General features: G+C 37.8%; 1 protein-coding gene across 3 annotated transcripts in view; it reads left to right on the forward strand.

The window, feature by feature from the left end:
* CTNNA2 (catenin alpha 2) overlaps positions 1-12,178 on the forward strand; it is a gene marked incomplete at its 5' end in the record, with an annotated part of 461,863 nt that overhangs the window by 44,155 nt on the left and 405,530 nt on the right. For all 3 annotated transcript variants that reach the window (XM_082482395.1, XM_082482396.1, XM_082482397.1), the window contains one exon: positions 5,205-5,400. In XM_082482395.1, coding sequence (XP_082338521.1) covers positions 5,205-5,400 — 196 coding nt within the window. The remainder of the gene's footprint in view (positions 1-5,204; positions 5,401-12,178) is intronic.

Raw genomic sequence — 12,178 nt, forward strand, 5'->3', positions numbered from 1 at the left:
CAAGATTTGAACTACTTTTTTTTTTTTTTTGAATGATCTTACCTGTGTGCGCCAGGTCACTCTTTGTAGGCAAAATAAAATTAAAAAAACCCAAACAAGTAGCACCTGAAAGCTGTTGTTTAGATAGTAGTGGGATGTTGCTATTCATGTATTTCATGTTTGTAGATCTCCATTGTTTAAAATTTGTAAACCTTTGCTTTAGATTTACAAATCATTGAGGTATATTGGCAGACAGTGTCTCTAGCACCATTTGTGAACTACTTATGCTCTCTTGCTAGCACTTCTTATATGATTTTGTGATTATATTTGAGTCTAAGCTTTTGACAGCCTAGAGACTTTTATGGTTTTTTTTTTTTGGGGGGGGGGAGGGGTGTTAATGCTAGAAACAAGATAAATAAGAAAAAACAGTGGCAAAACTTTTATGAGGGAATTGAGGTGAAGAAGGACACACCAGCATTTGCTTTTGAAAGAGATTATTTCCTTTGGGGATGCTGTTTTCTACGTCTGTTGTAAGAAGTGGCCGCAAAAGTCTCCATCTTCTGTAGCAATTAGGAATTTCCTAAATGTGCTGCTTCTGGCCTCGTAGCAGCTCAGTGGATTAACAAAGGTTTTATGCCAGTGCTGGTTCCTCTTCTTCTCTAGGACCTGCGCATGTACATCTACTCTACACAGACTCTGACACAGAGATTCTTCACTGAGAACATTTTGAGCACTGGCAGACACCTTTAAGTGGTTTTTCTGTATTTCTGCGTGTTAGTCAACATAGGGCAAAGCAATTGTGCTATGTTAAAAAAGCACTAAAGAAAATGCTGTTAAATATTTTAATTTATAATTATTTCCAAGTTTTTGGGGAAGTTCTGATAAACTTTACATATAGTTTATAAACGATAGTTCCAGGGAACTGCTGGAGTGAGTCCAGCGAAGGGCAACTAAGATGATTAAGGGCTTGGAGCATCTCCCTTATGAGGAAAGGCTGAGAGAGCTGGGACTCTTTAGCCTGGAGAAGAGAAGGCTGAGGGGAGACCTTATTATGGCCTACAAGTATCTAAAGGGTGGGTTGAAGGAGGATGGAGCCAGGCTCTTTTTAATGGTTCCAAGTGACAGGACGAGGGGTAACAGGCACAAGTTAGAACACAGGAAGTTCCGTTCAAATACACGGAAAAACTTCTTTACGGTGAGGGTGACAGAGCACTGGCACAGGCTGCCCAGGGAGGTTGTGGAGTCCCCTTCCCTGGAGATTTTCAAGACCCGCCTGGATGCAGTCCTGAGTAATGTGCTCTGGGCAATCCTGCTCTAGCAGGGGAGTTGGACTAGATGATCTCTAGAGGTCCCTTCCAACTCTGAAATTCTGTGAAATTCTGTGAAATCGTTTTATGGTGGTTTTGAATTGTTTGCGTTTCTCTAGGTGTCCATAATTAGATACCGATGTGTTAGAAAGGGCACTATTTAAAGCTGAAACAAATATTTGCTATGAGCTTACTTTCTTAAATCACTGCTTTCTCTCCCCCAGAATGGTTCCTTTATCTTTTTTAAATGGATATAGATATTTTTTTGTCTGTTTCTGTTGTAAAAGTATACTATTAGATTATTTTGAAAACTTCTTAGTTTTATTACAGGTATGGAGAGCAAAATCTCCCAATATATGGGCCAAAATAGATCAATATTTATTTCTCATTTCTTTGTTTAATTGCAACTGTGATGTGCCCTTGCAGCCACCTTGGTGCCTGTCTCCTAACTCGTCCCTTCTTGGGAATTCAGCAAACCACTCTCCATAGTCTGGGTTACAGACACCTGCAGTTCTCTCTGAATATGTAAGAAAATCTGAATTTTGTGTCTGTCCTTATGCTTTCTTGGAAAAAACAAAACAAAAAAGGAAGCAGTGATAACTGATGAGCAGCCAGCTCCCATTAAGCAAGGTGCACACAATTAAAATCAATATATGTTCAACTCATTACTATTTTTCCTTTGCATATTACATGCTTACCCGTTCAAGAAATAAATTTTTTCAGGACCTGCCTCATACTTACCTGTTTTAGAAGGAAGGCCTCTCTTGTCACTCAATACAGTTGGTGTAAATTAAATCTGGATGTGTACTTTTCTATCTAAGTACTTTTTATTTAAAATTGCCTGGGGATAATTGTTGTGTTATGAGGGCTGTATAGAAAATGGTTTATTGGTTCTGCTGAGACCATTGTTGTAGAAGTAAATCCAATACACACACACATGCTCCCTCTATATCTATATATCTCTATATAAGAGTACGTATTTACTTATACCATGAACACATTTTGGAGATTATCGTGGTAAAATACTTATTCAGGATTTATTTCCCTTAATTACTTAATTTAGCAATCTAATACCTGTTTGCTTGTTCTAAATCAGATTTTCTAGGTTCCCTTCCTTGTCAATGATGTCTCATTGACTGTCTGTCTGTACAGGCACAAATGTATCATATTCTATGACAGCTGAGGTCCCTACTCCCATTCATTGACCACATCAGTTCAGTACTTGTAGATGATCTTACAATGGATGTGTAACTTAGGTGAAAAGTATCCCATCTGACAGTTGAATCGTGCCCAACAGGAGCAGACTGGCAGACTTACAATCCAGGAACACTGATTTTGATGATTTTTCATGTGAAAATAAAATTTTAGGGTAACCAAAAGAAATCTGCAATCCAACTAATTTCTGTGTCTTCATAGGACTTCAGAAGTTCTTCTTCCAGCTGCAACTTCTGTGTGTTTGTGCTATTTCAAGTTTGGGTTTTTTTAGCTGTTGATCCCTGCATCTGTCTAATAGAGATCTGTGAAATAATCTCATTTGACTTAATTTATTTACAACCCTTTCTTCACTTCAGTTCTTTTTCTTCTCTATACTATGTGAACTATTCTGGCAGCCTAGTTCTGGTTTGTTCAATAAGTCCAAATAACTGTATCAAGTTCAGACACTATTCTTTTCATCTTTGGGTCTCCTGTGTGAATTTCAGCATATGCCTAAACAATTTTGTGGCCTGCTGTATGTGAAAGCTTTTCTTAATCATCCTTATGATGTACTAGACAAATCCATTCCGTTTGCTGAACCTGAGTTAGGTTACAGAGCTAACATAGTTTATTTATTCATAAAATTCTAAAATCTGTAAATAGACAATGATAAAGTACAAAAAGATCTTCAGGAAATTTTATGAAGAATAATTTCCAGGGAAAACTAATAATGAAAACATTATTTCTAGATATAAATAGTGGGGGGGAAAAAAAACAGATAATGGAAGAATGTTACCTTCCCGTAGCCAGGCAGACTCCTTCCTGCAAGAAGGCTCTGGAATACGTTTTTTTTTTCACCCAGTACATCCATGCACATGGTGTTTTCAGGCCCTGATAATCCCTTTTTTTTTTTTTTTTTTTCTTCTTTTCTTTCTTCTTCCAGAGTCTATAATTTTTACATGTGATTTGAGGGAAAACACAACCTAGCTCAAGGAGCAAAAAAACGTAGCACAAAGAGCACGACAAAAGGCTCTTTGGTCACAACTGTACCGCTTTGTCACGCTTCTTGTAAAAGGGATGGGATCACAGTGAATTTTTATACTTCGTTTTGAAATCTTTTGCTTTGTAGTTCACTGTCTTTATTGCAAAGATTTTTATTTCCTTACAGTAAATTTCAGGCTTAGCACACTGACGCGTCACTTCAGGTGCCCCGGTTTGTATCCTGGTTAGGGTGAACTTCATCCCTGAGCAATATGGATCAATCGCATTTAACACCTGGTGATATCCGATTCAGTGTTCCTATTATACATAAGGGCCGCCTTTGACTGGTGGAGTGATATACTCCAACCGTATCCAGGGCTGCATCACAGTTAGCGTGACCAGCAGGTTGAGGGAGGTGATTCTGCCCCTCTACGCTGCTTTCATGAGGCCCCACCTGGAGTACTGCCTTCATCTCTGGAGCCCTCAGCACAGGGAAGACATGGAACTGTTGGAGTGGGTCCAGAGGAGGGCCACAAAAATGATCAGAGGGATGGAACACCTCTCCTATGAGGACAGGCTGAGAGAGTTGGGGTAGTTCAGCCTGGAGAAGAGAAGGCTCTGGGGAGGCCTTATTGTGGCCTTTCAGTACTTAAGGGGGGCTTATAAGAAAGATGGGAAGAGACTTTTTACCAGGGGCTGTAGTGACAGGACAACGGGTAATAGTTTTAAACTCAAAGACGGTAGATTTAGACTAGATATAAGGAAGACTTTTTTTTTAACAGTGAGGGTTTTGAAACGCTGGAACATGTTGCCCTGAGAAGTGGTTGATGCCCTGTCCCCGGAAACATTCAAGATCAGGTTGGATGGGGCTCTGAGCAACCTGATCCTGGTGGAAGATGTCCCTGCTCGTTGCAGGGGAGGTTGGAATAGAACACCTTTAAAGGTCCCGTCCAACCCAAACTGTTCTATGATTCTATAATTCTACGATATATGATTTTTTTGGTTCAACAAAAAGCTGTGGTATATACTGTGCTTTATTGCTAAGCTTTGTGGTTAAAGTTTCTAATCAGTTTATTGACAGTTCAATACAGAATTCCTTTAGGAGATTCTACAAACAAGGAAGCAGATTTTCTTTCTTTTTGAATACCGGAGCAAAAGTGGGATCATTTGACTCTCTGCTGTTGTCTTACACAAATATATTACACATATATTGGAGCAATGCTAAACGGAATATTTTTAACCTGTATAATCTTTGCAGCAGAAGCTATTCATTCCTTAATGTCTGGAAAACATCCACAATGTCTTTGTCACCACTTGAATGTAACTGACTGTACTTATCTCAAGGGATGACTGATTTTTGAATGGTTTCTGACCCACATGTGTTAGGTTCTCATTTGATCGGCTTATTCATTCTTTTAAAATGAAAAACAGTGACAAAAATGATGCTTTAGCACCAATGCCCTTCCATACCTGTTTCTTATCTTTTTCTCCTTCACTGCTTGCCTGTGATTTGCTTAGCCCAGACTAAATAGAGGTTTAAAGGAAAAATCTTTTTTTTTGAGGTATGTGCTGCCATGCTTTGGATTTTAAACTTTAAATTTTATTTTTTTGGTACATGTGACCATTAAATCATTTCAAAGGTAAAGAAAATAGTGGGGGTATTGAATTAGGTGGCTATGTATTGTGCTATTAATAGTTGAGGAATGGTTCAAATTGACAAAAACTTGGTTCTCTTTCTTAAAGGTAACAACGCTTGTTAACACAAGCAATAAAGGACCATCTGGCAAAAAGAAAGGGCGCTCTAAGAAGGCTCACGTTTTGGCTGCTTCAGTAGAACAGGCCACTCAAAACTTTTTGGAAAAAGGAGATCAAATTGCTAAGGAGAGCCAGGATCTCAAGGAAGAATTGGTTGCTGCTGTAGAGGATGTACGTAAACAAGGTATGTGGAACAAAATGCTTAACTGGCTGTTTTATTTGATGCTTTCAAGGTTTCTTCCAAAACAAGTGTATTGGCTGCTCTGACAATATAATTAAAACTATGTCCTATATTACAGTATATCTGTAACATGGCATATTAAAATAGCTATAACTTTATGAATGGCAATGAGTATAAAGAATGTTCTAACTATGGTAAAAAAATGTTTAGTTTTGTTTTTCTTTTCGTTTTAGCTGTTCTATCACCAAATGGTTAACTCAAATATTACTTAGCAGTCTTTCTGCTCAGTGCCAAAGCTTACTGTTTAATTTTCAACTTGCTTCTTTTTCTTCTGTGTAAAAAAAATGACATTATTTTTCAATTTGTAAAATTTGAGCAGTGCTTTAAAACCTGTGGATTCAAATGTAGAATCAGGATTATGGTGCCTGCATTTCTGAAAAATCTAACAATTATCAACCAAACAGTACAGCAATATAGAATTACTTGTGGTTTCAAGTATATATTGAAATATATACAAAGACTATCAAAATCTGAAAATATACAGATAATAGCAATGCTAAACCAAGGGTTTTTTTCTGGGTGTTGGTCATAATAACATAAACGTTAACATTAGTTTGCATACTGCATAGGTTAAACTGCAAGTTTCAAGATACGCAATGCTACAAAAAATTGCCTAGTTGGGCTTGGGATTCAGCCATGGGATAATAACATTTTCTTTGCTGACAGAAATAATTCTGATTTTGCACGATTTAATATTTGAATTTTAAATTGGCATTATAAGAAAACTGCTTTCAAATAAGGCTTTGAAATTTTGAAAATATCATGGATATCATCTGACAATTTTCCTTCAAAAGGTAAAATGTTTATCAGATGCTTTTAAATTTACATGTGTGGTAGGGGAAAAATATGTTTTCAATATATGCCCATAAGAAAAATTTTCCTTTTTATTTGCTTTGATTGTAATTAACTTTATCGCAGCAGAATTAAGTACCTTTCAGGTTTTTTCTATTGTAAATCCTACAATCTAAAGATACCATCTGCCAGTATCGTCAGTCCTGGGTTTTAGAACAAGACTGGCAGATCTCCAGCTGAGATTTTGAAAGGAGTCTAAAGGACTTGGGTATAAAATACTGATTTTCAGTGAGTTACTTCCTCAGCGCTCATATGATGTTTTTTCAGTTCATGAAAATTGGACTGAAATGATCGTATGAGCTGGCAGGGTTAAAATCTTTTATACATAAACACTGATTAGCGAATATCCCAGCCTGTTCTATCCTGAGGCTGATTTTTCCTCCTGTCTGCTGTATGTATATTTGGCTTTACTGTTTTCCTGTTATGTGTTTTGTTTTGTTTTTTTTTTTTTAATATTCCATTGCCAGTACACCAGAATTAGTTGACTATTTGCTGTGTACTCTATGCAGAGTGGTATGTCACTATTCTGGGGGGGCGGGGTGGTGGTGGTGTGTTTTTGCTGTTGTTATTGTTTTATTTGTTTTTAATTTAGAATTTTGATGCTGATGCTTGGTTGTTCTGGCATGCAGTTTCATTTGTCAACTACTTCAGCTTCCCGTTGCTTACATTACTTATTTTGTGTTATGTCAAATTCTAGTACAGCATCTTCAGTGTTGACGCGAGTGCCTTCGTTCCCTCCGAATTTATCGTTCTCCCCCTTTGAGGCTGTGGTGCTGACTCAGTTTTGCTAACTTCTCGCAAGGAGCCTTCTCATGAGTTACAGTCACCAGCCTAAACTGTTGCATGCTCTCTGATCTAGGCAAATATACCACATTCATTAGCATGGTATCAGAGCTTCTTATTATCTTTCTTTATCATTAGAGCTTTGTGCTAGCTAACAGTGATTTCTTTGTAGATTTTTGCTTTGCAAAGCTAGAGGCATCTGAGAGGATTTGCTGTGGAGACTTTTAGGTTTTTTCTTGATCGAATTTCTGACTTTTTAATTGATAATAAGCCTCTTATTCTTTTTTTTTAATCTGCATTAAAAAAAAACCCAAACACGACAGTGATGAAGAACGTGGAGAGGAAAAAAGATCATAAACAGTATTACGCAGAATGAGACAGGCATTCATCTTTCATCAACACTGCAGGCTGGAAAAAAAAGTCTTTTCGAAAAGTGGGACAGCTTTTTGGGGTCTGTATGAGTCCATAATTAGGAGAGCAGGAGCACCATTATTAGCACACACGAGCCGTGTAAGCTAGACCAGCCTTGGTGCAATGTGAAATGATATGTTTAGCACCGTGACATAAAGAGCTGGATTAATGAACTGAGGCTGTGTTTTGCCAGAGTATTGCTAGCTGATTTTCTGGCAAAATTCCAGCTTGGGTAATTACACCGTCAAGGTAAAAATGCCTCCTGCGGTTACAGCTGGTTCTGGTGTGCTCTTCATTTCCTGCCCTATGTTGCTGTATACTCTTATATGCTACTGTAGACAGCTGTTGCGATTCATCCCAGAGAGAGTTGCTTTCCATTGGTGGGTATGAAACGAATGTACTGTGTTGTTAGCAAAATACTGTGGAATGGATGTGAATGCAAAGACTATATAACTTTAAGATGCTTGGTACTTTAATAGTGTATGCAAATTATATTTGGATATCTGTGCAAAACTCTGATGATCAACAGTATTGATTTACAAGGTTGAGTTCTGAAAAAACAACTAAGAGAAAGAAGATAGGTTTTTAATGTTTGTGGGTTTGTTTTTTTTTTAATTTCCCACAATTTTTGAAAAAGTAAATATTTTATGCATAAAGCTCTTAGCTGTGTAAGTACGTGTTTGTGTAGATGTGTCCCATAATAATTCTTTGACTTCACAGGTCTTAAAAAATTACAACACAGTGAAAATTAGCTTTAGTTCAAAACCACCTCAGTGAAATTATCCAATTGCTATGCCACTGACTAATTTGCTGTATGGTTATTTATTCCCATGTTGTCAGAGCTGTGTAAAAGATGTCCCAGATGAGCGAAAGATGCGACCTGGGAAATGCTGATGTTTGTTGTTCATGTCATCTAACATTAGACGTGAGAGAAAGCCAGCAGTCTTCTACATACTGAAATTTTAGGAGGAGTGAGATTTTGGTGTATTTTTTTTTGGTTACAATAACCCTAAAAAACCTGCAAAGCCTGAGAAGTGCAGGAAGGCAAAGAAGAACTCACAGAAACAAGAAATACAGTCTGGAGAGGGGAACAGCGGCGTATGTTCTCATAGCATAGGTGTTTAAATGCAACCGGTCTTTTATTGATCATTAAACAAGAAGGAAATTCCCTGTGGAGGACACATTCAGCTTGTGATTTACACAAAAATCTACAAAGTCCATCGTGCTCAGGTCTGATTAAACTTGTTAAGAAACAGTCTGGGATGCTGAGGAAAGCAAGACAGAGAAATAGATTATATTTATGCAAAGTTTTTCTATCTTTTAGATGACTTTGGCGATGTCTTATCTTGTAAGTATGTGCTAGTGACTGCCTGATTTTAATATAATTTTCCTAGAAGTTTTCTGACAGTTAATAGCTAAAACGTCCATTAAGAGCATGATTTAGTCTAGCAGCTGGTTGTTGTGTTTTACATTTTTTTTGCTTTTCAAGCACGGTAGGTACAACTTCACCCCATAATCTGAAATTTGTACTTTAATAAAGGGACAGAAAATAGCTGATGATGGTTTTTTGTGTTTGAAGACGGTGTAAACTTGAGGTAGACTTAATTTTTTGTTCACGCAGATTTATGCATATTGCATAAAAAGAATATGATATGATCCATATACTCCATGACTGTCAGTAAGCATGAAAGTATGTATCAATATTTGAGAAACATAAATGACTTTGACTTTCTTGGTAACATTTTTCTCTGTGATGGAACACACTAAAAAGTAGTATTTTTAAGGCTTTGCTTTAACGCTTTTAACTGCCTAGTTTTTAAAACTTTTCAAATGGAGATTTTAAATTAAACCCTGTGAAAGGTCTTCTTCCTTACTGTTCCCTTCCGTGTTCAGTTACCTTGGGAGAAAAGCAGGGAATCTGCATATCCTAGGTGATGGGAGCGAACTCCAAAACCATAGAGCATGCACAAGAGCCGGTTGCTTTTATAATAATTGATAATGCTATTTAAGCTCTTCTGATTTCAGTGAGAGCAGTACGACCTGAAGAGAGACAGATTCTGTCTTGCTATTTGTAATGTCACATACACTGTCACTTACAACAGTCTCAGTTTTGTGATCCCAGAGACTGCCAAACTCTTAGCCAAATGCATGGCATTCTTTGAGTCTTAAAACAGTACCCCAGTTCAGCTGGCAATTTGTATTTTAGGAGACCTTTCCCGACTGTACAATATTCTTTCAGTTAGACCTTGTGAGACCAACAGTTCCTTCTTAATACCCAGTCCTCGCAGTGCCGTGTTATCCCAAGTCTTTAAGACTTGCTGCCTGGAGGTCTTGACTTTCCTGACTGATGCAGAAAATCTCTGCCCAGATTTTAGCTTCCTTAAAACTTTTCCACTCTCTTTAGATCTTTGTTTTCTGCCCTCTAATCCAGTCTGTTTTCTTTTTTAACTGCATTAAAGAGAGCTCTTAGCAGCCATCTCTGTTTCACAGAGTCTATGCTGCTCTGCTCTATGCTTCTCTTTTTCCCTCTCCTTTTCATTGCTACCTTCATGTGGTTGTACATTTATTTTATCTTCCTTGCAATTCAGGGCCTGGAATTTCCCCAATCTCGTGTTCTCTTCAGATCTCCCATTCCATGTTAACCTTCTTACTTCCGTCTCCTTCTCATACCCTAGTTCTGTATTCACGTAAGGTCCTTCTCCTTATCTCTCACGTTCAGTCATGGTTTTGTAATACAAAGTAGAAAAAATAATAAAATCAAATGTCTTTTTCTTGATCACTCTTTTTTCCTCCCTTTACTTTACAAATTTAACATAACTTATTTGTTGGCCTTGTTTTCTCTACCGGTAGATTATGCTCCTCTCTGAATCCCTCTCTGACCCTGGATACCTGCTTCACACGGTTCTGTTAGCCCATCCTCTGATTGTACTTATTTTTATCCATTCTGTGCCTTCTTCCCCTAAATTTCCTTCCTTTCTCACACTGAAAGCATTCTTAGTAAGAGTATCTTATTTGCATTTAAGGCCAGGGTGTGAACAACGTACATAGCATGTTAAATTGATGCCTTAGCTGTACTCGCTTAGCAGAGTCATCTGCAACAGACTTCCCAGGAGCCCTGATTTACCCAATCTACTCTTTCTGCTGTCCTGATTAAAAACAAAGAAACAAACAAACAAAAAAAAGCTCAAACAAACAAGAATAGAAGGAAGGAAAAGAAAAGGAAAAAAAAAAGTTTTGTACCCATTAATATCTAAAAGCTTTCCTGGAATAGTATGGGTTTAACATTTAAAGTTACATTTAAAATTTCTAAAAAACACCTGAATACATTACACATTGGTTCATTTGGTTAATAAGAATTCAACTAAAGGATGTAGGCTTGCTCTCTCTTTCTCTCTGCTAGCTCTTCAGCATTTTTCCAAGTTAATAAAATATATGGAATTGGAATTATTTCATGAGGGTGCTTCTGTAGAAGCCATTAAAAGACTTGTCACAATGTAACTATCACGATGTGGGAAAGGAAGAAATTCTTTTTACAGAGAAAGCAAATGATGAAGTATTGTCTGATTTCTGCATTAGTTTTCAACTCTGAGTCCGAGGGACAGGATTCAAAATGAAGAGCTGATCTGCAGCGGAAGATATTTAAAGGTATCTCTTACTGTAACAACTAAGCAGTGATTGCTTCAGGGCCTTTTGGCATTTTTCCGAGTCTTTCTTGCTGATTGTTATTCCCAAAGTCTGAGTAGAATGAAAGAACTGTAGGATATTGGGTTTGTATCTGGCAAGTATGAAGGAGGAATAGTAGATTCTTTAAAAGAAAATAATATATCTGATACTAATATTTTATCGCTTAGAATTTGTCTACATAACCTGTTTCTCACCTGGGTTAGGGGCTAGAGAAATCTTTTTTTAGAAAAGAAATGATCTGGTCTTTTCACTTAAACCTTTGTTCTCCCTAAATTTATTTATAATGTGCATCATTGAAGTATATAAGAACTTATCTTTTTTTGTTTATAGAAGTTAGTGACCACTATTACTAGACAGAGGGAAATTTGCATGTGTGTATGGAAAGAAATTCCTGAAAAGCAGTTGTTTGAGACAATGGACTTTCTGTCCATTTCTGAAAGTGAGGCTTGTGGTCAGTCCTGCTTAATGGGAGAAGGGGCCTTGGTCTGCATTTTGGAAGAACCTCTGGGTGTAAAAAAACAGGAAACTACAGGCAGGTCAACCTCACCTCCATCCCTGGAAAGATGATGGAACAGCACGTTCTGGGCGTCATCTCCAAGCATCTGGAGGAAAAGAAGGTTATCAGAAGTAGTCAACGTGGGTTCACCAAGGCAAAGTCACATCTGACAGCCTTCTACAATGGCGTGACTGGATGGTTGGATGAGGGGAGGGCAGTGGATGTTGTCTACCTTGACTTCAGCAAGGCTTTCGACACTCTCTCCCTCATCACCCTCAGAGGCAAGCTTAGGAAGTGTGGGTTAGATGAATGGACAGTGGGGTGGATTGAAAACTGGCTGACAGATAAAGCTCAGAGAGTTGTGGTTATTGGTGCAGACTCTGGTTGGAAGTCAGTAGCAAGTGGTGTTCCCCAAAGGTCAGTACTGACTCCAGTCCTGTTCAATATATTCATCAATGACCTGGATGAAGAGATAGAGTGTGCCATCAGCAAGTT

This window comes from Vanellus vanellus (genome assembly GCF_965231255.1).
Source record: "Vanellus vanellus genome assembly, chromosome: 4".
Classification (NCBI taxonomy): Eukaryota; Metazoa; Chordata; class Aves; order Charadriiformes; family Charadriidae; genus Vanellus; species Vanellus vanellus.